This window comes from Myotis myotis, unplaced genomic scaffold, assembly GCF_014108235.1.
Source record: "Myotis myotis isolate mMyoMyo1 unplaced genomic scaffold, mMyoMyo1.p scaffold_m19_p_3, whole genome shotgun sequence".
Lineage (NCBI taxonomy): Eukaryota > Metazoa > Chordata > Mammalia > Chiroptera > Vespertilionidae > Myotis > Myotis myotis.
In genome coordinates this window covers 128,958,039-128,986,027 of record NW_023416335.1, presented here as the reverse complement: position 1 = coordinate 128,986,027, position 27,989 = coordinate 128,958,039, and the positions used below count along the sequence as shown (strand labels likewise).

Below are 27,989 nucleotides of genomic sequence, written 5' to 3'. Positions count from 1 at the left end.
AGAAAATGCTCATCAAAAAGGATTCTGAATTGATGGCAATAGCATGTAATGTTAATTATGAGCTTTATATACCTAGTTAATTTTACTCATAATTCTAAACATCTCACTGTACTCAAAGCACTCTGTAATAACAAAAATGTTTACTATGTCAATGTCAAGTTCCCTGCCTCTGAAGGTTCTCAACCTCAGGACAGGGAGGCACTCTAGAGCACTACTTAAGAGTAAGGACTGGAAAAATTTAAATCCCAACCTTAAGGCAAGTTACTTATTTCTGATACCTGGTTTCTTCATCTGTCCAATTAGGATACCACCATTAGCCTAGTGTTGTGGTGAAAATTCAATGAGAGGACATCTGAAAGTAGGTAGAGCAGTGACTGAGACATCCTGCACACTCTATCAATGGTAAATGATATTTATAATTACATGTGGTAGGCAAGACAAGATGTGCTACCCAAGAAAATATTTACTATATTAATTTTACTGGAGTATGATCAAATATTGGCTTTTATAACATGAAAAGTTAAGAAAAGTGCTACTTATTGACTCAACTATTTGAGCACCTACTCTAGGTGCCAGATACCATTTTGGGACCTAGGGATACAGCTGTGAATAAGACATACAAGCTTCCTCTCCTCACAGAAACCATACTCATATTGGTAGGTGTGAAAGAAATATGAAGAATTCAGATAACAAAACACAAATAATTAACATCAGATATTGTAAGTGCCACGAAGAAAATAAAACATGGTGACGTGCTTACAAATGAAGAAAGAGGGATAATTATGCCTGGATGAACAGCAAAGGCCCGTCTGAAGTCTCCATGACATTTGAGTGAGGAGCCAAATGATAAACAAAAATTAATCACATAGCTTGAAGGGAGCAGCATTCCAGGGACAGATTAAAGAAAATACAAAGGCTCTATGGAAGAAAGGAGTTCAACAAAAGATATAGAAGGGAAAAAAATCAAAAACTCAAAACTGTAGAGTCAATAATGGTGAAGAAAGAATAACGTAACAGTGCTTCTTGGACTTTGGGCTGTAATTTATTTGTGAGTCTAAAATCAATTCAGTGGCTCGTGACCAGCATTTTGAAAAATACTGAAATAGTAAAACAGAAAAGTAGAAAGATACGTATGGTTTCTTGAAAGCTTACTTTGGTTATTTATAAATTCTCATGAAGGCAAATGCTCTTCTGTGTTCCTATATAAGTTCTTTCTTAATTGAGGGTTGAGCTGAAATCTCTGAAAGTCAATAGTTCTCTTAGGACAGGCAAACAGGAAAAAGATGATTCAGAAGAAAAGAATGAATAAACGAATGACACTAGAAATGATTAAAGCATATTCCAGAATAGTGAGCATGGACAGAAGAGGATGTTGAATAAAGATTAACCTGGGAATTATGTGGGACAGACGCAGGGAGAGAAGACAGAGGCTAGAATAAGACCAAAAGGATAATGTGAATATTCACAAAAAAATTTGCCTCATATTTCATGAATGTGTAGTGGAATTTTTCAAAGACTGCATTATATGTGCTAATACAATAAAATGAATAAAGAAGCAGAAGAGAATCCAGTTATCTTCAATTAAGCCAGACAGTAAAGAGATAAAATAAAAAAACCCACTATTCTTTTCATGATTTCACAGCTTCATTAATAACAATTAAACATAGTAATTATAATTATTTATTAAAACAATACTTAATTATTTTAAAGTGCATTGCTAAACATTTTTAAATTTCTCAATTTTAATTCAGAATACAGTAAATATCTACAGATATAACTCACATAATCAAAGCTCTTTGGGGTCCTCAATACTTTTTGGAGTGTAAAGGGGTCCTGAGACCAAAGATTTGGAGAACCACTGGTAGTATATACACTGGTGACTAAAGATTTCTTTATGATATGGTTTATAGTGCTTCTTTTTACACCAAACTGTATCAGTAAGAAATTTTGACTATTCAGATTTCTATGACTGTAGATTTGCGATTAATGGATTTCCTTTTAAGCAAAGTACTATGAGACTTAGTGCTAAAACACAACATGATAAAAGATACATGAAGTACATTAATAAATGTTAAAAAGAATAAAGTACAAACACTAAACAGCTTCTCAGCATGGAGCAAATATAACTTTATATGTTTTATTACACCTTCTAATAGATTCTGAGTCTCTTTAAAGGGCCTTATGACACTGACAACTCTAGATCATCTTCCCAGTTGGATCTAATACCAGTATCTTCTTAAGCAAATTTCGGAAAGGGTCTGCAAATGAAGCAGTCCCAATTCCATGAAGATTTGCCTTGACCTTATTAGTAACAAAATCCAGTCCTGTTGAAAATACTTCACTTTAAAAAAAAAAAAAATATTATTGATTTTTAGAGAGGAAGTAAGAGGGATAGATAGAAACATCAATGAGTGAGAAACATCATCGATTGGCTGCCTCCTGCATGCCCCTACTGGGATAGAGCCCTGACTAGGAACTGAACCAGTGACCTCTTGGTTCATGGATTGACGCTCAACCACTGAGCCACACCAGCCAGGCAAAAATATTTTTCTTTAGTTTTCTTATAGTCTTGGGGGAAAAAATGTTAGAAGAAGCTTTTTTTATAATTTCTTTATTGATTAAGGTATTACATATGTGTCCTCATCCCCCCATTACCTCCCCAATACTCCCTCTCATAAAAGTTTTTAATAATCTGCTAACTCACTCAATTGTAGCATACTAATCCCCAGTACTCTATAATGACAGTTGTGTAAACTGAACACTAATGATTTTTGCTATATGTTGCTAAACATGATATGACCTTCCTTTTCAGATAAAAAGACATACATTTACACATCCGCACACCTACCAACTCAACGCACACATATATGAACACACACAGAAACATCTACACAAAAACATTTTTAAAATATGACAGGATAAATATATCAAAATGGTATGGCAGTAATCTCTAAGAAGTGGGATTTTCGGTGAGTGCTACTTTCTCTAAATTTTCATATCCCTCCTAATACTCCCATCACAAAATATGTATTATTTTATTGCATTATTTAATAAACACGTCTTTAAAATAAAAAGTTTTTGAAATAATGTGACTTAGTACTGACAAGAATATTGCCTAAATCCTTTCTTAGCTACATCAATTATTGTCAACCACAGGCCATTTCGCCCCCTTTGGGATACTGGGCAATGTCTGGACACCTGTTTGATTGCATTCTCTTGGGAAGTGGTCTAATTAACATGGCAACAAAATATGTTCAGTGCAAAATGTCATGTGTTGCTGCTGAGAAACCCTGATCTCAGATAAATAGTATTATTCTGTGACCAACTTTCTTCAAAGGAAAAAAAAAAGTTTTCACAGGAGCTATAAGCATACCTTTGAAGAAATTACTTTAAATGATTACCTAAGTCAACTTTTAGAGTTAGCAAATACACATTCAAGTCTTCATAACTTGAAAGGCACAAGAATGAAACTTTCACAAATAAAAAATATTTTGGTAAAACGCTTTTCAGATATATAAAATACTATTGGTTCACTTTATAGCTATTTAAATATACTGCCAAAACCCAAGCTAGATTTGCTAGCAGGTGTAGAATATACTGTCAGAAATACCCATTTTAAAATACATGTTTTAAATGGAGAAGAAATTTAAAAGAGAAATGAAGGCCATAGCAAGGTGGGAGAAAAACAAAACCATTTGTAGCTACAAGTTGAGGTAGATCTACCATTCCAGTGTATTTTTCACTCGTCAGGATACTTTGTAGTATAAACATTTCTTGAATGGCAAGGAAATTACCCAAATTATGAACATAACAACACATTTTAAGAACTTCAAAAGTAGTGGATTGGGGAAGAGAACAGAATTTTGCTTTCATAATGATTTCCCAGGAGATTTAAAAAAATCCAAATAAAAAATTATTTTACAGTAGTGCTCTAAAAAACTTGAAAACAGTGATGGTACAGGCCATATCATATATTTAACCTGTCTCACTGTAAAATGGAGGTGACGTTACTATGTCATAGGGTTATGAAAATTATCTCAGGTAATATATTTCAAGAACTATTAAAGGCACTGGGCACTGTTAGAATGGTGTCTGGTACATAGCAAACAGTCAATAAATGCTGGTCTGCTATTATTATTATGTATTAGGTAAGCTAATGAGCTTAAATTAGCAACACATATCAAACTCTTTTTTTTCCTCCCCAATTTACTTACGTGCATTGTCCCCTTCTGGAGGATGATAAAAAGAAAGGCCCAGTGATACTATGGCTGCAATTTCTAATATAATTAAAGTGACATCTTGTAATGCTTCCCATACTAACTGAAGAAAGGTTTTTGGCTTTTTAGGAGGTATAAAGTTCTTTCCAAACACTGTTTCTCTTCTTTCTATATCTACAGGGTTTCCACTTAAACCTAATAAAAAGAAACAAGATTTCAGTGAACAGTTTTAGTATTTACAAATGAAAATATTTTATTGAAAACATTCATTCTTTACACTTTAGATTCGGATTCATAAGGCTCTATCAGAATGGTTTATTTTTGTGCATTAGTCATGTTCACAATTTAAATGCAAACATGTGCAGTGCTTTAAAATTACATTTTAAGTAGGATAACTCAAAATTAACAATTTTTACTTTTCCAAACTGCTTATTTTTATACTATTTTATTCCACCTTGTAGACTGCTAGAGACCAGAACTGATATGACACTGATCATTTTTATATTGGCATTAAACATTTCCATGATCTTTACTGATGATGTTTTCCCTCCCCAAATGGAGAACTATATAAAGATATTTATTTTGCTTTACTTATTGCATCTTGGTTAACTTAATCAGTGAACACCTTTGATTTTCATTTATATTTACTGAAGAACAATGAAAAGCCAATCTATCACAAGCTCTAGCACTTCTCTTACCAAAATGTCTGTTACACTTGGACTGATAAAAGATTTGCAAGTCCCAAAAAACAGGAGACTTAGAATGACCTTTATTTCAAGTTCTACTTAGGATTTATTTCCAATTGAAGAAATATTGACTGAGTGCACTTACTGTCACTGTAAGGAACATAGTATTATGCCTAGTGTGTGGAATTAGAAAGTTATGAGGGATAGATTAAGAGAGAGTTGGGTGAACAACAATTTTTCATCCTATCAAACAAGTCCTCCTCTGATTTAACCTGTTGATCCTGTCAAACCTAAATATATCCAAATTTGCTCATGCAAAGTGTGTACACACATTACTGTGAGGGTATGAACACACAGCAGTGGCAAACAACAGTTTTCCTTAGTCGGTTTAAGAATATCAAAGAAGGGGGCAGAGATACCAGGGTGATATGACTTTTAATTTTATCACCACAAATTTAAATTTGTAATTAATTTCAACTGTTTTGGGGAGCGGGGCAAGAACACATTCTAAGAGAACATGAAAGGAGGAGGACAGGAAAACAGATTACTAGAAGGCTCTGGGTTTTAAGTGGTTTAGCTTTTAATCTCAATGCAGAGGCAGGTGGAAAGTACAAGAGAGAGAACAAAGCAAGTATATTGTTAGAATACACAATGAGAAATAAACATATAGATTTTAAAGTGATTATTTACTTTGTTAAAGGTACCACAACTATGCCAGAGCATGTTTTCACTAGCAGCTCTAACAAAGTTAGTCCATGCTGGGCAGCTCAGAAAGCATGGTTAGATTTCTGATGACAAAAGTCATCAACAGCTTCCACACAGCTCTAGGCTTTGAGGCAGCGTCAGTGGAAAGAAAGGCAGTGAAGGATTGCAGCAATTGTTATTAGGTGGAAAGTCATCATGAGAAGAAACTTGCAAATTATCATTCAGAATCCACACTGTTTCTTCAGACTAGAGCAGTGATGCCCAATCACACCTGGCTGCACACTGTTAACAATGATCCCTGGTTCATTGGATGACAGGAAAAATCAATGCAGTAAGGTTTTCCACAAAAGTTTTTTTTTTGTTTTGTTTTAAAGAAATATACTTTGAGATGCTGTTCTGAGATTATGTGCTTGCTGCTTTTCAAATTAATGTCCTTTCTTTTATGAAAGATTATTAGATAGTGGGTAAGTATGCTTTATATATCAATGCCCTTACTAGCACAAAAAAATAAAAGACTGCTATTTCTCCTCCTGTTAGTCTTCAATGTTTTTTAAGAAATTTGTTTGAAGATATTGCAATGTTCTACCAGTTTAGCTCACTCCTAACAGAGCTCACCATTAATTACATATACAACACAGGTAGTTTTAAATAACACCACTGTAACTATAAAAATAATTCATCAAAAATTTACTGGTTATAACAAGGGGCAATATTTTATGTTAATGCTGAAAAGAACAACCATAGAGCTAAAGACAGCTTAAAAATTTGCCCTAGAGGGAATCTGCCCTAAAGCAGCTGGTCTTCAAAGTTATTATAATTCTTCTATCACCACTCATACAAGCACACACCTGGGCCACTACACCAATCAAGCGGTCTGGTTCAGGAATTAGAAGACCTACATTCCAGTCCATCTACTGAAATCCTGTGCAAGTCACTTAACTTCCTTGGGGGTGGAGAGAGGGCATTCGCATCTGTTAGTATAACATAAGGTTATTTTGAAGAACCAAAGGAAAAGGTACGCAGTATATGTATCATAAATGATCGGGTAACAGAGTTAAGAAAAGGGGAAGTTAGAACATGAACACTACAGATTTATTCTAAGTGCAATGGAAATCACAAGAGCAGAAGAAAAAGGCCAGTTGAGAAGCTGTTGGGTACAAAGTAAGAGATGATGGTGCACCTGGGTTTTAGAGGTGGGGCAAACTGACTAGATCTGCCAGGTGTCTTGCAAGAAGATCAGATAAAATTTGCTGAAGGATAGGGTATGGATGAGAGAAAGAATAAAGATGTCATCTAGATTTATTTTTTGGGTGGTCCACGCATTTAGGTGGATAGATGGTAGAGACATTTACCAAGAAAGAGCAGGCTTGGGAAACTGCAGAATTGGGTGGAAATAGGGAGGCAGGAGTTAATGGTTCTGTTTTACAGGTTTACACATGAGATGCCCATTAAACACACAAGCGAAGAAGTCTATCTGTATTCGGAACTCAGGGAGAGATCTGAGTCAAAGTCATCAATATACAAATGATTCTTGGGCCACGGGCCCAATAAGAGCTTCTGGAAAGCTAGACGAAGTAGACAAGAAGAGAGCAGGGCTGATGCAAGAACCTTTGAACAATCCAACATTTGGTGATCAGATAGGGAAAGAGAAGCTAAAAACAACTAAGAAGAAAGAGAAGGGTGGGGAAGGGTATATGACTCATAAACAGGTTCATGCAATAGTAGGAAAGTCTAGGAAAGAAGAGTTTTTTAAAAGTAGAAGATAATATAGCTGACTGTATCAATGGTGTTACAAAGGTTGAGTAAGATGAAGGTAGAGAACAGACAACTGGCTTTCACTAGACAGAGAGACTGGTGACTTTGATAAGGAATATTCCAGTGGAGTGGTATGTAAAGAAAGTCTGATAAGAAAGAACTGAACAGAGGATGAAAATGAGTAAGTGGAAACAATGAGTATCGATAACTTTTTTCCAGGAGTATGATGCAATGGGGAGAAATAAAGCAGTGAAGGTGAATTAAACTGGGTAAATACAACCCCATTTTGCTTTTTAAAAGATGAGTGATAGATATTAAGGCAAGTTATTTACCATGGAAATAATAATGTAGAGACACTGATGTTACAGGAGACACAGACTAGTGCTCAAGTAAAGCCTTTGAAGAAGCAAGAGGGAACAGGATCCAGGACATGGGTGTTAGTCTAGTATAGGTGCAGGAAGAGGCTGCCACTGTGAGGAGAGAGAAAGCAAACTTTGTGGGGAAGAGATTTAGCTAAGCTGGTGGAACTGGTAATGAGACCTACCTGGTCTGAGTTATAAAACTAGAGTAGATATAATATAAAATCGTTTAGGACCACTTATGAATAAACATAGTGAGAAATCCTCTGCCTAGTCCTGTTGGCTCAGTTGATTGTGGTGTTAGTAGCAATGAGGCCAAGGGCAGGCATTGCGTTGATCTCCTTATGGCCCAGTTCGCTTCACAAACAAATAACAACATCAAAAGCAGCCTCAGAATGATATGCTTTTCGGTTCTGGATTCACCATGTGGGAAGTATAAATAAAAAGCCTGTATGTATTCTATAAATGGATAATGGCTTAAGAGTATTGTTATATATTTGAAAAGGACATAATATGGAATAAAATGCAAATTGTATCAACAGGGTAATGTTTTACAAGAAAATGAAGCATCCCAACTGCTGGGACTAATAAAAACATGTCTCAATTTAGGAAATGAAGAGGGGAGACTACTGGAATGTAGTAAGCAGGGAGGCTGAACTGAAAATCATGGCTAATACACAGTACACACTATAGTCTTATCAAATTCTGTACTTGAAATTAGGTCCTATTTGTATGTGTGCATGTGTCTGTGTGTGGTGTGACAGTGATGGTGGCAGCAGCTGCTCTGACTTCTCTAAGTGAGGGCCACAGGAAAACATACAGACCTAGAGAGCATGCAACAATATTTTTTAATGTTCCTTCTTCTTGGAAAACAGACTATTACTCCTATCATATCACCAATTTCAAAAGACAAGGAGACCAACCTCACTCAAAATTTCAGAATTACTGCTCTAATGTCAAACTTACACATCTGTTCCCAAATGACGACCTACTGCAAGCCAGGCACTGTGATAGGCACTAAGCACAGGGAAATGAGTCAGACGGGACGTCTTTCTCGAGCACCTGCCCTCAAGAAACTCAGTTTTGTAGGGCAGACTGACGAGCAACCAGTTAATCACAACTCAGTGTGTTGAATGTTAGGATGGAAGTGCTGAGGATGTTTTAGGAGCACACAAAGGGAACTGGAACCCAAAATTTAGGAGGTGGGGGTGAGTAAGGGAATTCCAAGATACCTAACTTGAAATCTTAAGAATAATTTAGAGATAAGCAGTTGTAGGAAGGATGAGGTAAAGTGTTGTAGGTGAAGAGATTAGTACATAATAATATGTATGAGACCCAGAAACAAGAGTGACCTTGGCACAACAGTAGTTAAGAAAACTGAAGACTTTGCTATGCCCAAACACCGAGGAGCAGAGAAGACAGAGTTGGAAAGAAGAAGTAAGGTTAGAGAGGTAAGTAGGAGTAGATCCCACAGTGGTTTGCTAACCAAAGTGAGAAGTTTGAATTTCATTCTAAGGGCAATGTGAAACCACGGCCAGCTGTAAGCAGGGAAGTGAAAAGCAGCATGAAGGAGACAGAAAAGACACTAGTTAATGCTGTTACCTGAGTCACCACAAGAGAAGACAGTGGCCTCAAACAGGGTAGTGGGGATGCAGAGAAGCAGACACCCTTGAGTGAAGACTTAGGACTTAGAATTTTCAAGTCTTGTTGACAGAAGTAAGAGTGGGTGAAAGATTCCTGTCAAGGTCAAGGGGCCACCTCACAAGATGGATAACAGCTTCACTGGAAAGGGGAAAAAGAAAAGGATGCTTTCAGAAGGGAAAGGTTGAGAAAGTAAAGATTTTTAAAACGAATCAAGCTTTTAGCCTCGAAGCTCGGGTGAAAAACTTAGATGATGGCTACAGATGTGGGAATCAGCAGCAGATGACATGTGAAGTCTTAGGAGTGGATGACATCACCCAGGGAGAGGGTGTAGGTGAAGAGAAATGTGTGTAGATGAACAGAACCCAAGGCCCTGTCAACGTCTAAAGAAAAGCATAGGACCTGATGAGACTTGCCCAGATAGGAAGAAAGAAAACCCCAAGAATATAATGCTATGAAAGCCAGAACAGAATATTTTGAGAAGGAAATCGGTCCATTATACTTAGAAAACAAAATTTTAAAAAACCCCTAAAACTATGCTGTTTCAGACTCTTCAGGTACAATTTTATAAAATAATATGTATACTACAAAGTTAGAGGAGTAGTCAGTGTTATAACTATCTTGAAGAGATTCATAAGCAATGAAAACTAGTGACCAGAGCAGGTATTAAATGTATAATTCTCTATTTCTATTATAGCAGCAATAAATTTCTAGGACAAGGTCATGCAGAATCATCAACATAAAAACCCTTGTTAGTAACTCTATACACATATGAAAGCACCATGGCTGGCATACCAGAGCCATGCAAATGCTTGCTGAATGCCTGCAAGGCTGTGCCAATCTGTATAACCAAGTACAGACATCAGAGCATTCTTGTAGCAGCCAATAGGTCAATAATGACTTATTCTGGGCAAAGGGATGATTTTTTTGAGAATTCCAATAGATTTTCACGGATGAATGTTAGTTTTATTGTATTACAACATGAAGATGTGGTCAAACACCAATACTAACAGCCTAACTTCTATGAGTGCAAATATAAACCACCATTTGAAACATTATGGAAACATTAGTCAGCAAGGGACAACTGCTGTTGACACTACTCTGCTTCCTACCACATACCTCTGTTTCTTTCTACCACTGTTTCCTTTTCTTATTTCCTTTGCTTTTTTCTCTTCTACCTAATTTTAGCAGCTACCATTTTAAAAGCTTAGTGTCTCATTTGCTTTTTTGCTCTTCACAAATCCATGAAGCCATGCCTCTTACAGAATTCTACTAAGTACCTGTCTTGAATTTTTATAAATTCATTTTTACCCTTTGTTTATTGCAGTACAACTGAATGATGAAATGATACCAGGGCCAGAGATATGCATTCTAGAAATCTTATCATTTGAGAGTCTAGTCTATCATTCAATATAAAATATAATATGGATAACAGGAACACATTAAAATGGAAAAGATACCAAAAGCTAGTGTAAAATTAAAAGGATCAAGAAATATGATTTAGAATAGGAATAAGAAAGTAATGTCAGAAAACAATAAGGAGACAAAACAAAAACTGTAATGGTAACTTCATGCATTTAGGATGTTATTAGCAAGTTATTTTGGCATAAAAGTACACCCTTGGATTCTGAGGACAAAATAGGTGCTTACTCTCATAGAAAAAACTAAAAATATGAAGTTACAAGTCTCAATTCCTGTGAACCTTGAAATGTATAGTTCTAATTCTTTTAAGAATAAAGATGGCTAATCAGAACCACTGCGAAGTTTTTAATTTGAAAATCACATCTGGTTCAAAACATTTCCTACTGTTCAGGATGCATTCAGTAGGCTTCAAATCAAATCAAGTTAAAGGACTACTCTCCTAGAAAACGAGCAACAAATAGCATGCCAAATGACGGAGCACACAAATACAACTTCCTGAATAGGGCGTCTGTATTTTAAAGACTGACTGATAAACAGAAACTTATTTTTTTCCATCATGTGATTCCTGCCGCCAGAAAGTACTTGCTGAGCCCGGACAGTGTAGCTCAGTGGTTGAGTATTGACCCATGAACCAGGAGATCATCGTTCGATTCCTGGTTAGGGCACATGCCCAGGTTGTGGGCTTGATCCCTAGTAGGGGGCGTGAAGGAGGCAGCTGATCAATGATTCTCTCTCATCATTGATGTTTCTATCTCTCCTTTCCTCTCTCTGAAATCAATAAAATCATATTTAAAAAATATGAGAAAGAAGATACTTGTTGAGAGGAAAGAACACAGGTACCTCTTTCTCAATATTCTTAACTCTTTCGTAAGGTGTATGAGCTGAACTTTTATAACAGAAAGTACACCAGAACAGTTAAAAGCATGCTCCCTGTAGCTTGAATCCCTGCTCTGGTCGTATGAAACGTGAGACTTTAGATAAAGTCATGTAACCTTTTGGTGTTGTGGGTTCTCTGGCTGAAAAAAATGAGTTAATATTTGTAAGTGCTAACAACCAATCTGGCACAAAAAGCGTTATGTGTTATATGTCATTTTTGTTATGGTTTTTAAGAAATGTCTTAAGTTGCTCTTCCAGACTTTCTAGCAATCTAATACTGACAACCTCAATATATCTGATTTTCCTTCTCCACTCATTTTTCTCTAAAGTACATGTCACTATCACACTGCACATTTCAGTTAGTTGTCTTGTGATTTTGTTTCCCCCATGCAAAAATAAGATGGGAATTTTTGTTTTATTAATGAATGTGTGCTCAGAGCCTAAAAAAAGTACCTGCCACATAACATACCTTATAAATACAATATTCCAGCAATTCTGAGATGCACATATTCTTACAATTTATTAATACCTCTGAAATTAGGATGTAATTTAATTATACTCTTAAATTATCTTACAATTAAAACTGCTAACACTAAATTTTTTTAGAGATATATAAAATATATGACAATTAACAACCCAGATTTGATGAAAGAATATGTCAAGAAACAAATTAATGAATGAAAGAACTAAAGGGAAAAGTAAACTTTAGTTTTACCTAATCAAAATTCATGTACTTCGAAAAATTGTTTTATTTTTTTCTAGTACCTGTGTCTAGACTAGACCATTTCCTTGGATAGATAAACTTCTAGCAGATTATCCCTGATGATTCATTTATTACCATTTGCTTAGTTGATCAGTGATGAAATGTTCATTAGCTTTCTGAGTGAAATATTTCCAAATTAAACTAAAACTATTACTTTGGAAATAATACTCTTGTCAAGACTGCTGCTGTTCTAATTCTTACAAATGTAAATACAAATGTAATGCATGAAATGGCCTTTTTCATATTCTCTAAATAATATTTAAATGGACAAACTATATATAAGCAGTGAAGACAACAGTTCACACAAACTTTAACAAATATTAAATTCACAATACTAGGAAGATGAGCAAGAATTTTCTAAGAATGAAAGAAGAAAAAATATTGCACACATTTATTTAAGAGCATACAGCAGTAACAATGCACACGAAATTTTGAGGGTTAAGTGGTAATATCCAGAGATTATTTGCAGCTTCCAAAATGTTGTCAAAGGGGTACTAAACCACCCCCTCCCCAAATTTAAAAAATGTACTAGATGCAACATTTTCAGTTAACTTAATAAACTTCACTAATTACATCAAAATCGATGTAAGGAGCACTGCAAAAAAATAATAGCACAAAAGAAACTCGAGTGCAAACTAATGAAAATCATGTCTGAGAACACATCATGGAAGAGTAGTTAGTTATTAGAAGACAGGATTTTAATTAATAGCAGAGGAATACAGACATGCTTGGGGGAAAAGCAGTTAAATACAGATTTGAAACTGATTTTCGATTATCATTTTTGTGAACATATATTGAGGGCTTTTTAAAACTGCTAATGCCTCCTATTAATTTGGTGATTATGAAACATCCAACAATTAGGTTTTAGATTAAATGTAATTAAAGTATATATGGTTGACTTAATGAATAAAAATAGTGTATTAATGTGCAAATCTCTAAGGTGATCTAAAGTTAGCTAACATTTCAAAATAGATTTGCATAATGAATTCCAAATTTTGTCAAATTACTATCTGTTAATATCTATGGTTCTGTTCTTGATACTCTGAATTTATATGAACAACAAGAATCCCAGCTACCTTAAGATGCTACAGTATATTGAAGAAATAACTAAGAAGAGTTCATGTTTCTAGTGGTTCTGTCTTGAGGATAAGATTCAGAAAATCTGGAAGTTAACTGGTCTTGCAGAAAAAAGAACATACTCCAAGTGATGCAGAAAGTCTTTTTAGGATATGTGTGAATACTGATACTATCTTCCTCAAGATTATGCTACCTCAGAGAAATCAAAGTAACTACCCACCACTGAAACAATGAGAAATTCACATAAATTATATAAACATTAAAAAAATAATTTTAATATTCTTTAACAATTTTAGAAATAACTTTTTGCTATTAATTTAAATTTTATCACAAGTAGTAGCATGGCATAAGATGTTTTAGGAAGAAAATATTAAGAAAAAGACTTCTGCATAATTTCTCTAGAATTGGCTTGCAATAAAATATATACTAATATACTTTAAGTTTAAGCACTAATAATTTCCCATCCTTACTAAAATATAGTCACCCCCAAACATTCATCTTCATGTATTCTCCCCCATCTTTTGCAACTTGAAACTACCTGACATTAATTTTATGTTCAACATGATCAATGTATAGAACACCATCCTCCTCAAACCATTTCAAAGACCATAATACTGTCTTCAAGATTAAAAGATTTCCATCTTGGAAATGTATCAAGTGAAAATTAAAATCTTCTGGGAAACATTTTCCTTCTAAAAAATTATACTTGTAATGGAAATCATGATTTTTCCTTTTTTGATTTCCCTAAAGAAACTTACTATAAGTCAAAATTAATGAAACCAAAGGCTTCTGTGAGCATAGAGAAATGAAACATATTTCCAAGATTGTTTAATATGTTTAATATTTTTAATCAAAGGAAACACCTGCCCTGTCAAAAATTACCATGTACTCTCCATTTGCTTTAATACCATCTGAACTAATTATTCAAGTTTAGGTTAAAAACAAACTCGGCCAGGTATTAGCAGTGACAATTACTTTAGGTCATCTGGCAAAATGAGAATAGTGAGCAGGGCTTATTTCTACTGAATGCCCTGAGGGTTTACCGAGCCTGGTTCCATATATTAGCTCAAGGAGATAGACAATCTAGCTGTCATACACAAGCAACAATAGTCTGTACAGCAGTACAAAATATTTCCTCCAGTCAACCAAAAATATATTAATTTACATTATTTCTTGATTTAAAATTATTTAAATGCACCAATCTAACAGTTAACCTACCTTTAATGTCACTGAAATTATGGTATAAGCATTACAAAAGCCAAGACAATATAAACATGTTCATTTATGAGCCAAGTAAACAGTACTCTCCAGACAAAGAACTAAAATCAAATGCACTAAAACTCACCTTCATTGGGAGATGTTTTCAACCTGGTGCAAATTCCATAGACATCTCCATAGCTTTCCTGTATTTTTCGTAAAGCATCGGTAGACCTGAGATCCATGAGAACCCGCAGCTCTGCGAGCGTAATTCCAAAGTCTCCATCATGATTAGCTTCCTTCAAAGAGTTTTTAACTCCACTATATAAAACAGAATTGTTTGCCATGTCGCCCATTACAAGTATAATTTTTTAGAAGGAAAATGTTTCCCAAAAGATTTTAATTTTCACTTGATATATTTCCAAGATGGAAATCTTTTAAATATGAAAATCGTTCTTAAACCAAACACTCATTGTATGACTTTGTAAAGCAGCATCAGCATTTCCCAGAGAAGTATCTTGACCTTTGGCCCATGACTAGTTTCTTCACATCAATCATGAGATGTACACATCTGTAAGAAGAAAATACAAGTTACTAAAATCCATCTCAGAATATTGTGCATGTAAGCAAATGTCATCAGGTAAGCTAATCAAAAGTCTATCATTTAATTACTAGAGGCCCAGTGCATGAAATTCATGCGGGGGGGCGGTTTCTCCTCAGCCTAGCCTTCACCCTCTCCCATCTGGGACCCCTCGGGGGACATCCCTCTCACAATCCTGGACCGCTGGCTCCTAACCGCTCACCTGCCTGCCTTCCTGGTTGCCCCTAACTGCCCCCCCTGCCAGCCTAGTCACCTCCAACTGTCCCCCCCACACACCGCTGGCCTGGTTGTCCCTCACTGCCCCCCCCCACCCCCCGGCCTGGTTGCCCCACACAGCCTGTTCGGTTGTTTGGTCGTCCTTCACTGCCCCCGCTGCCAGCCTGGTTGTCCCTCAGTGCCCCCCCCCCCCCCCGGCTAGCCTGATTGCCCCCAACTTCCTCCCCTGTTGGTCTGGTCACCCCCAACTGGCCCACCCCCCGCCAGCCTGGTTGCCTCTCACTGGCCCCCCTGCTGGCCTGGTCACCCCACACAGCCTGCTGTTCGGTAATTTGGTCATCCCTCACTGTCCCCTCCGCCAGCCTGTTCGCCCCACGCAGGCTGCTGTTCAGTCATTTGGTCGTAACTCACTGCTCCACCTGCCAGCCTGGTCGCCCCACGCAGCCTGCTGTTCAGTCATCTGTCCGGTTGTTTCGATGGTGACCACCCCTGGCTTTTTATATATTAGGATAAAATTATTTTTAGCTGTAATCTCATGCCTTTAAAATACTTGGCATGCTAAAAGATCAAAGTATAACTTCTAAATAACACTGTGTATCACATGACTAAATACAACTGCATTTCACGTGACTGCTGTTTCATTCAGTAGTACTGTTATTAACAGTTATCATCAAGTAATACATTCAAAGCACAATTGCTAGTTGTTTTAAATTCACTCTTATTTTAATGATCACAATTTAATCCCACCAGGTTTTATTACTCATTACTCTTTTAAGAAGAGTGAGCTTCAAAGAAAGAGGAATTTCCGCACAGCTAACAAATGCCTGAAATGGATAAGCTGGGATATCTCTAAGTCCATTTTCTTACCAATACACAGACCTCTCTCTCCAAAATTTGCCCTGAAAGGGCAAAAAGCACAATGAACCCTCTAATATGCTTTCCTGCAATTCTCCTTGGCCAATCTGTGACACCACCATCTTTTGGCTTCCTAAAATTGTCTCCCACCATGATTTTTGTCATATGGAACTACCTCCAGTCTTCCTTTGACCAAGCATCTAAAGAAAGTCTCAATTCCTTAGTCACTCTTTACTGTTACTTTCTTTGTTGGCCCTTAGTATTATCTGAAATTATCTTTTTTATTTATTGTTGCAGTTGTTTTTTGTTTTGTTTTGTTTTCTTCTTACATCTAAAGTCTTAGCTCTGAAGGCAGGGTTTGTCTGTTATTACTTTATCCTGAGAACCTAGAACTGTGCCAGGCACATGGCAGACATTCAACATTTGAGGAAAGAATGGATGCATTAATTGTCTTCAAAACACTTTCAAGTTCTCCTCTTACTTTATACAACTTAAAGATGAGCTCTCAACCCTTCTCTCTCCATCTGTGTTCTTTAAACAATCACTTAAAAGTTAACATGCCCAACAACAATTCACTTTATTCACACATTAGCGAGTCCCTCCCACCATTATCCTAATTACCTAGGGTTGAGATTTTAAATCATATTTGATTCAATCCACTCCAGATTCAGTTAGTCACTGAGCTTGGTTAACCCTTCCTTTGTCCCTCTTCTGTCCCTCTACACAAATTATAATCATTATCCCTCAGGTTCTCTCTCCTTCTAATATCTTCTATATGCAATTCCTTTTGCATTCTGCTTTACATTTTGTTTTTTAAATAGACATCAACCCATAGGATGAAAATACAGTCCTATTGCTCATGCCTATTTTAACCTACTCAACCTCACATCCCATTAAATACATCTCATTAGGAACTAGAAAATATTACTGGTAAATGCAATTAATTTTCATCTGTTGTTATGGGGATATTTGCAAATCATGGTATCCATCGAAGTCACCTAGAGAGCTTATCAAAATACAGATCGCTGGGCCCCACACCTCCAGAGTTTTAGTTTCAGAAGGATTAGGACAGGCTCCATAATTTGCATTTCTAACAAATTCTCAGGTGATACAGACACTATTAGTCCAGGAAGCACACTGTGAAAACCGCTGGACTGGAGATTGGGCTAAAAACTTTGAATTCATACCAGGTGGATGAGGATGGCTGATGAAACACTTTGCCTGCCTTGGGTTTAATTTGCAAGCATATAATAGTTATGGATTCTGTAAGACATTTTCTTTCATTGGCTGCTTCCTCCCATTTCATAAGCCCTTATCCTTGCCCAATTATTACCAATTTTACTTATCTCCTAGGCAAAATGGGTTTCCTCCTACTCACACATCAATTATTATAATAACCCAATTTCAAAAACTGGAGAGGGTGGTTATTTGATAATCTCCCTGAGTTTTTACACCCAAAATTTGTTGGCATCTGAACATCACACCAACCCTACATTAAACTTATTATTTATTTAGAGATAAAATAATTAAGATTCATAAATTTGTGTGTTGAGGGCATGTATGTAATCACTCCTCTGGTTTCCACAAAGAGGAAATTTCCTCAACATTTTCTAGCCTGGGACTCCACCAATTACCACTGCGGTAACATGAGCTGCCTACCTAGAGATTTTCAAAGAGCAACTTGACATATGTAACTTCTTTCTCTCTCAGCCTCCTTTTGGGAACCAGATGTCTGCAGGACTCATGCATTCTGGTCTGAGTTATTAAGGGGAGATTTAAAAACCTATTGTTCCAAGTGCCTGGGTTGGGGATGAATAACTGTTTAGATCTGGGTTCAATATTAGAGCCTCACTGTTGTCACACAAAAACGAAGTCCTTCATTTCAGCTTTAGTCAGTAATAAAACTAATCTTTTTATTCCCATGTGTCAATCTTCATCTTTTCTCTTGACAGAATTCAAGCAGGAGAAAAGGGTGTTATTTATTGGGTGCCTTTAACTTTCTCAACAATAAGGATAAATTTCTCAACATAATAGAGCTAATACTTAATAGAGCTAGGATCTGAATCTCTATTTATACCTCAAAAGCTATGTATGCCCCTTCCACTATACTGTCTCCACTTTAAGTCTTCACATTTATTAGGTTGAAATGGAAGTTTTTGTTGGTCAAAAAACAGTCAAATAATGCCGAATGTTCCCATTTATATAATAAAATCAGAATTTAATAGACATTATAAGTAGTTATTTGCCACCTCAGCATTATCCTCCCTCCCCCATTTTTCAGCAGTAGCCCCATTTCTTGTTTAGAGATCTGCCATTCCCAGCTCTCCTATATCCAGACATCTCCTGGTTCAAAAATGAGGATGTGACTACAGGGCCATTAAGTGGCAACGAGAGCTCTGCTGTGACTCTAGGGGAGACTTGTTTCTTCTTACCGAAGTTAAATCTGAGAAGCAAAAGGCCTCTGCAACGGGAGGAGCTACAGGGGATGAAAGGGCAGAAATGTGCCTATCAGTGCTGGTTCACTTGAGCCCTTGGAAAATCAATGCCTAAAGTCTGTCCTATCCCTGATCTTTTCAGTACTTTGTCCTATTTAGAGATGGGTTTTCTATCACTTTCCAACCCATAGAGCTTTAATAAGTACATGATTACCACTGTTTAAAGAAAGGGATGCCCTAACTGGTTTGGCTCAGTGGATAGAGCTTCGGCCTGTGGACTGAAGAGTCCCAGGTTCGATTCCGGTCAAGGGTATGTACCTCCATTACAGGCACATCCCCAGTGTGGGGTGTGCAGGAGGCAGCTGATGGATGTTTTTCTCATCAGTGTTTCTAACTCTCTATCCCTCTCCCTTCCTCTCTGTTAAAAAATCAATAAAATATATTTTTAAAAATGGGAAGTCCAGAAAAGGCACCAAATGCAAATGAGCCACTTTCCAAAAGTGGCTATTTAAATTACAAATTATCTACCAATTATATAACAGGGTGTAGTCGAAATATTTCTAGATTGTCTATAGCCTCTTCCATCCTCTATTTTCCTCTCTACCTACTCTTCATTCTTCCATTCACCTAAGTAGTGGACTGACAAAAATGCTAAGGACAACAAAAAAGTTTGGCCTTTTACTTGTAAGCTACACTATCTTTTTTGCTTTCCTTTGTTTAATGATTTCATATATTCTTTCCCAAGAAAATTCAAACAGTTCTTTTACGACATGCAAACAGAAACAGCTCAATAAAAAGTCTTGGATTTTTATTTAAGTGTTAAGCCAATTTTCTATTTACTAGATCTATTATGACATGTTTCAGTAAAATTTTTTATTTTTTTTACTTTATTTTTTATTTTATTTTTTTTTCAGTAAAATTTTTTAAATTGGTATTTACAAAATTTCTTAATCCATGGCTGGTTTCATAGGAACACAAATTATAGATCCGGGTGTGTTTTTTAAAAAATCCTCTAGCCCTAGCCGGCTTGGCTCAGTGGATAGAGCATTGGCCTACGGACTGAAGGGTTGAGGGTTTGATTCCAGTCAAGGGTATATGCCTGGGTTGCGGGCTCAATCCCCAGTTAGGGGCGTGCAGGAGGCAGCCAATCAATGATTCTCTCTCATCATTGATGTTTCTATCTCTCTCTCCCTCTCCCTTCCTCTCTGAAATCAATAAAAATATATTTTTAAAAAATTCTCTAAAGACAGCTTTTTTCATTCACTTAGAAGAATAATTGTTTAAAAGTTTCTAAATCAAGCCCAGCCGGAGTGGCTCAATAGTTGAGCGTCAACCTGAAGAACCAGGAAATCAATGTTCGATTCCTGGTCAGGGCACATCCCTAGGTTGCAGGCTCGATCCCCAGTGTGGGGCGTGCAGGAGGTGTCAGCTGACCAATGATTTTCTCATCATTGATGTTTCTCTCTCTCTCTCTCTCCCCCCCATCCTTCCTCTCTGAAATCAATACACACACACACACACACACTGAGTGGTCAGATTATTATGACCACCTGACATTTATAGGCAAATTAGCTATAATTTTGTGAAGTTGCTAGAGGGCCAGACCATTATAAATAGGGAAGCAGGTTGTTTACCATGACAGAAGTGATTTTTTTTCTGAAGATATGGGTAAACAATGCGATTTAACAGCCTTTAAACGTGATATATATGTATATTATTATGAGTGGCCAGATTATTATGACCACCCCATCAGTAATTCGTTGGGCCACCTTTTGCCTTCAATACTGCGGCGATTCTTCTTGGCATTGACTCCATGAGATGTTGAAAGGTGATGCGAGGAATCTGACACCATGCCTGATGAATAGCACTGTCCAGTTCTGTGAGAGTTGATGGTTGTGGAACCAGCTGCCTGATGGCTCTTTTAACAAATGCTTAATTGGATTGAGATCTGGTGATTGTGGGGGCCACCTAAGCAAGGTAAAGTCTCCCTCATGTTCTTGAAACCACTCCTGCACAATATGAGCACCGTGGCATGGCGCATTGTCTTGTTGGAAGAAGCCATCTCCATTGGGATACGTCATCAACATGATAGGATGAACTTGATCAGCAATGATACTTAGGTATGTTGTGCTATTCAGACGTTGTTCCACACGAATTAAAGGGCCCAAATCATGCCAGGAAAACATGCCCTAAACCATAACATTGCCCCCACGAGCTTGAAGGGTTGTACTCATGCATGTGGGGTTCATGCTTTCATGCTGTTTCCACCAAATTCTCACTCTGCCATCTGCATGATGCAACTGGAAACGTGATTCATCGGACCACGTGTCTTTTTTCCAATGCTTGACTGTCCAATCCTTGTGTTCCTGTGCAAATTGGAGACGTTTTATCTTGGTAACTGCAGACAGCAAAAGTGTTCAAACAGGCCTTCGGTTTTCATATCCCATACAACGCAGTGTACGGCTAATTTGCCAACAAACATCAGGTGGTCATAATAATCTGGCCACTCAGTGTATATATATTAAGTTTCTAAATCAAAATAAAATATTAAACATAAATAAGTTTTTAAAAATCCATCATTCTGTTAAAAAAAAAAAAGGTTACAAAAGAAAGAATCAAAGAATTTAACAGCTAAAAGGGATATTGGAGATCACATGCAATTGCTCATGTTATAGCCATTAAAACCACTCATAATCATCTGCTTCCAAAAAGAATACAGATGCTTGTAATAAAAGAAAGCAAGCATTAAATACTCACAAATCATTAAAAAGAAGAGCAAAAGATGAACATTTAAATCATGGGATAAATCCTAACAGTGGATAGGTTTTAAGGGGGCTTACAATCAGGGAAATAACTGGCATTGGACTTCAAATAAATACCAACACCCTAGCTGTTAGATGTATGATTTGATGGACAAATTGCTAAAAAATAGTTTCTTGACTGCAGCATTTTAAAAAAGAACACTCAAGAAATCTCCATTTTATTAGTTTCTTTCAACATAAAAATCAATTCAACTTCCACCCTGGCCAGTGTTGCTCAGTGATAGAGCATCAGCCAGAGCACCAAAGAGTCATCATGGGTTCGATTACTGATCCAGGCAAGTACCTGGGTTGCAGGTTCTTCCCCAGCTGGGTTGGGGCAGAGTACAGGAGGCAACCAATCGATGTGTCTCTCTCACATTGGTGTTTCTGTACCTGCCTCACTCCCTTCCTTCCTCTCTCTCTCTCCCTCTCCCTCCCTTCCACTTTCTAAAAAATCAATGGAAAAAAATATCCTCGGGTGAGGATTAACAACAACAACAAATTAATTCAACTTCCTTTGTAGACAAGCAGTTGTGAGAAGAAGGTAACTAGTCTTTATAGCTGTTTCACTGTGGCTGCTATTGACAGAAAGCACTATCTCATAAGTTAAGAAATTCAGCTCACCTAGCCCAACTAGATGCTAGCAGTAACAGTGTGGACAACTGAAACTCATCACCTTAAATACCCCTTTGGGGGGTTGGACAGTACAACTATTACATAACTAAGCCAAGACTTAGGCCCATTATATTGAAAGCTTATTTAAAGCAAAATCATGCCTTTTCCACCTTTGACTTCCACACACTAGCAAGAGATCCTGCAATATTTCAATGTTCTAATATAGTGACTTTCTGGAGATTAAAAGACAAAAAAACAAACAAACCTTATATCCGGTTTCACACCCTATAATTTAAAAATCTTTGAACATTAAAATAATTTTTAATAAAATGTACTATAAGCCACTAAATATGAGTACTGGAGTGTACTATCTGACTCTAATGGCAGAAAGAGCAGACTGATCTAATGTATTTCTAATATAATGTATATCAATGAATGGCAGGGACTTTTTTTTTTTTTTACAAAGTTTTATTATATTCAAATTATTTTATTAAAACACTCCAAAGAACCAATGAATAATTCAATTTTAATATTACTCAGACCTCACATCTTTCACTTTTTAAGTGGGGCTTTAAGAAAAGCATATAGTACACAGTGCATAATTAATCGAGTAAAGAATAATACATATAAAACAAGATTAAAGTCACCAAACAGGATTTATTTTATAGAACCGATAAAGCAGGAAAATAAGCACTGTCTACAATGCCTGATTAGTCTCCAAGGATCATGAGTGCTATTCGCTGTATGTGGACTAAAATTAGTCCCACTCCCCTCAATTCCCTTTTTCACCTACTAGACTCTCCCAAAGGCAGACACTAAATAAAATACTTTGAAGGGCAAGTTACAGCTGCTGCCAGTAATAAATTTAGATGACCATGTCAGCAAATCTCTCAGGGTGGGAAACAAGTAGATTAGTGGAGGCACCAATTTGTTCTTCTATTGTATCGATTTTCACCCAGTGTGCCTCAACAATTTTTAAACCACGAAAAACCCGACTCTTTAGTCAGGGGCACTGACCTTTCCTCCCTTACATTGTCAAATTTTAAAAAATGGCAATAGCCAACACAACAATAGCAGTCCAGTGCGAATGAATCAAAATCATACCTACTTTTTGGGTCCGATTGGCCAAAAATATATTTTTTAGTGTGTGGCAAAATGGTAGTAATTAGTTTATGTGTGTCATGAGATGAAAATGGTATAGCTTTTATCACACAGCTGCAATGATTTGTTACCTCCGTCTTCAATGAACTGTGATCTCAAGGCAAGATTTGAACCATTTATTTTTAACCCTCAGCACTTTCTGGAATATAGCAGGTTTAATGTTTATTAAATAGAAATGTTTCTGTTTAAATCTTAAGCCAAAAACCAGGTTTTTGAAAGACAAGTTACAATGACAATCCAAACAGCTGAGCAAAACCAAACCTCATAACCCTATATTTAAAATAATATGCTAGGCATGTACTGAGTTAAGAGAAAGTCATAGCATTCAAAGAGTTTTCAAACCACTTTAGTGTGCAAGATACATAAACTTAACTCTCCTTTAAATTCCTTTAGACAAAAGAAGTTAAAAGGTATTTCCGATTTTCAAGTGAATTATACAATGACTGCTACATGACAATGGTTTTTAACCAGGGTCCTAGATCTTGAGGCTATACAAAGTAACAAGGCTGAGTTTTAAAAACACTGGAGGAAATGATACATTTACTTGAGAGATAATTTGTTAGGTTTGTCCATGCTAAATTAAAATGGTACCAGATCAATGATGATAAAGTGAGCAATTAGGTCTAAATAATAAATAAAAATCTTACCCAGTTAAGGCAGTTATCCTCCACTCTGAAATTTGCTATTTCTACTTTATCTCCAACTCACAGATCAACACATTTCAGCTTAGCTTCTACTACGCTGCTCTGAAACTAGTCTTCAAGGTGACCAATGACTCCTCCTGGTCCTGTATCTAATGGACACATTTAGTCCCTCTTATCTGACCTACAGGCAACCTTTGTTACAGCTAACCACTCCCTCACTCTTGAAATGTTCTGTTGCCTTAATTTCTCTGATGCTTGACTCTTGTTCCCAGCACACTGTCATCTCTGGCTGTTCTCATTTTCCACTGCTTGTTCCTCTTCTTGAATAATTGTCAAGGGAGTCAGAGGGAGGGGTTGGGTGGCACTGTAATCGTGATCACAACTGTTTTCTGTTTTCATCTGTTTTTAGTCAGCAAGCATGAGATCAGGTTACAGATGATAGTAAAAACTTATCTGCATGTCCCTTTACAAGGTTTATTCATTTTTTTCCTGATTCTCTCATATTTTAGAATTTCACAATTTAATTAAAACGATGAAACCACGCTACAGCAGTCTGGCATAGTGAAAGTGTGAATAAAACCACCTGGTTTCCTTGACGTAGGCCCACACACAGCTCCTATTCCCCTTGAGTTTATAAAGGAATATGCCAGCCCAAAGCAGAACAGGTTCTAGAAATTGGTGATTCATCCTGCTCCCTGGGGTTGTAAGACAATTACTCTTGCTTTTGATTAACTGTCATTTCCAGCACAGATTATTTGTTTATGCCAACAAAGTACTTTATTAGGCAGAGTATGTGATAAAATTTTAATGTGAATGATCCCAAACACAGATACCTTGACGTTCACTATAGACATTCTTTCTTTATGGTCAAGTCAGAATCATCTTATTTCAAATATGATGTCACCTGTAACTCTTGAAAAGTTATCCTAACTTTGCAAGGTTGTACTTACAGAGTCAAAAAACACAATCTCTCTTAATTTACCACAACCAGGACAAATTTAAAGTGTTGAGGCACATATTGGATAACTAAAAACCATTTGTGTATGAATTCTACATATTATACAGATCAGTGGTGCTCCAACTTCAGCTTGCATTGGAATCACCAGAAGAAGCTCCTCAAAAACAAATTGTTCGGCCCCACCCCCAGAGTTTCAGTTCAACAGATCTGGGGTAGGGTACACTCATTTAGATTTCTAACAACTTCACAAGTGATGGTGGTGCTGAGGCTACTGGTCTGGAGACACACGGCTGTAGATAAAAAGTGTGCCCTGAATTCTGACTAAGGAACAAACTGTTGGATTATCACCTTAATCCAAAATTTCCTGGCAACAACATTAGCAAATTACTCATGGTTACTTTGCTGTCCCTAATTTGCAGAAATAATTAAAAGCAGATCATATTCTAAAAATATTCTGAGATGTTACTTTAAATTATTTTGATGTTTAGTATCAAATACATTAATGTATTTTTACTTAAAACCTTATATTATATAAATACTGCAAATAATTTCCTTCATTTAAAGAAAGAAATGTGGAGGCTCATATATGGCTACATTTTGAACATATGGAAAGTGATTTTTTAATGACTGAAAGTATTCAATTTTAACACATTTAACTGAAAATTGTATTTTAGATACCCACCTTCTGCTCTCCCCCAAATTAAACTACCCTCTGTTTTCCTCCTATTCTATTATTCTATTTAGACATTTTAAAAACTTTTATCCTAATAATAATAGTTTCCCAGTAAAAGAAAAGCCTTTAAAAAGCTCAAAAATAAAGAAAACTAATCTTATCCTGGGCAGCTTACCACCAAATACAAGAACATATTCAGTGGATAGAGCCTCGGACAGCAGACAAAAGGGTCCCAGTTTTGATTCCAGTCACGGGCACATTCCCGAGCCTGGGCCCTGGTCAGGGCACGTGTAGGAGGCAACCAATCGATGTGTTTCTCTCACATCGATATTTCTGTCTGTCTTTCCCTCTCTCTAAAAATCAATGAAAAAATATCCTTGGGTGAGGATTAAAAAAAAAAAGAGAGAGAGAGAGAGCGCGTATTATATCTTCAGTTAAATATGCGAACTAAATGTTCTATAATTTTCCAGCCTCATTGGTTTTGAGAATGTCAGCTATAGTCAAGAGATTTCTAAATTAAAAGTGTTGTTTTTCCCCCCTTCTGTTCAGGAGCTAGAAGGCAGTATGAACACTTGAGTGTCACACCAGCTGCTGTATCAGCCTACTCAGTTCTGAAGAGCTTCTATCCTGTCAGTTCACAAGAACCTACACTTAAATGCTTAAGGAAACAGGATGCTCATTATGTCACTGAATGAGCTCACAAAAAAATAAAGTTGGCAATATTTAGGGAGACATAACTCTTTACCTGTAAATCTACCATGAGCTTTCTGTTTTCTTAATGAAAAATTCTAGATTTCAAGTATTATATATTCAATAGTTAAATGAACTAATACAGAACTATGAGCAGAAGACACTTTCCACTTCTCTATCTCCTTTTTCTTTATTTATATAGTTTGATAGTTGATCATCATTTGTTATTTCCAGCTGTGGTTACTAAAGCTCAGTAAATCAATACTCACTTTTGCAACACATTTAAAGGGTCTGGCTGAATATAAGGTAAGCTACACTTCAAGAGAATATTGAGGCAAGAATTCTATTTATAGTTAACTCAACAAAGTGCAAACAATGGACATTAGGGGATGTGTTGAGGCGTAACCACTCCATCCCATCATGCTGATGATCCTTCAAACATTCTGGTTTCATAGTTCCTGACTTTCATTCCAAGATTTTGATTTGTACTGTGACTGCTATTCAAGAATAGAGCCATACATTAAAAGTCATCACTTGAAATTGTTCTTTTTTCAACATTTCCTCTCTGGTACACCTTATCTCTCTGTTTCTCTTCACTTACACATATACTAGAGGCCTGGTGCATGAATTCGTGCACAGGTTGGGTCCCTTGGCCTGGCCTACGATCAAGGCCTATCGGGGCCTTTGGGGGGGCTGGCCGGCAGGGGGGAGGGGCCGCAGGCGGTTGGCCAGCCGGACCCCAATCAGGGTGTTGGGGCGGGGGGAGGGGGCTGATTGGGGGCAGGGCCAGCCAGGGGGAGGGCTGATCGAGGCCTGGATTGGGCCAGTTGGCCGCTGCAGTGAGTGTCATAGTGACCAGTTGTTCCAGTCTTTCCACCGTTCGGTCGCTGGGCTTTTATATATATAGATTCTGACCTCTAGGTTCAAAGGTAGTCAAGATCCCTTCTGATAATACTTGCCTCCTTAAAAAAGCTAACTTCCCAATGGTCAGCAACTTCAGTTTTGCTCTTATGTCTCACTTGCTCTTTCATCCTCCTACTGTGTCCATCTGGCTAATTAGCTACCCCTGAATAGACATAACATCTGGCTGAGCAATGTTGATTAAAATGTTTAAAAGTGGGTTCTTAGTTCCATTAGAAATTTATTTTTCTTAGTCATAAACAATCCACCAACACATCTCTAACTTACTAGCGTGCTCCTCTTTCTATTCCAAGTTTCCTAAATCACTCTCATCTTTATGTAGGCTACTCAAGTCTAACTAAAGACCTAATTTCCTTGATTGCCATTGCAAGTTACCACCACCACTTCATACTGGCTTCTTTACTTCACTTAAGCAATATTCAGATATATTCTACCCCAAATAACAAACCTCTCCTGGATTGTGTTAACTAAAGTAAGTAGTTATCCCTTTCTGCTGCCTTTTCCTACACCTCTTAAAAATGTCTACCTTCAATGCTTCTTTCTGACAGTCCACTCTCACCTTGACCCCTAGCCAGGTGGATCCATTCTCACACTCCTGAGTTGTCTCTCTGGTGGATCAATAATCTCAAGCTTCTCAGTCCTCCTCCTCCTATATACACTTTGGGTCATTTGACAGTACTCTTCCCTCTTACCCTTATATCACTTTACTTAGTTCTCACAG

The 27,989-nt window shown here is 36.9% G+C and overlaps 1 protein-coding gene across 6 annotated transcripts in view; it reads right to left on the bottom strand.

Moving 5' to 3' along the window:
• ATP2B1 (ATPase plasma membrane Ca2+ transporting 1) overlaps window positions 1–27,989 on the bottom strand; it is a 129,892-nt gene that overhangs the window by 47,939 nt on the left and 53,964 nt on the right. For 5 of the 6 annotated variants that reach the window (XM_036299080.1, XM_036299079.1, XM_036299081.1 and 2 more), the window contains 2 exons: window positions 14,847–15,269; window positions 4,215–4,412 (listed from right to left, as the gene is read on the bottom strand). In XM_036299080.1, coding sequence (XP_036154973.1) covers window positions 4,215–4,412; window positions 14,847–15,054 — 406 coding nt within the window. In that variant the 5' untranslated portion in view covers window positions 15,055–15,269. The remainder of the gene's footprint in view (window positions 1–4,214; window positions 4,413–14,846; window positions 15,270–27,989) is intronic. The other variant, XM_036299085.1, reaches the window with a different exon arrangement.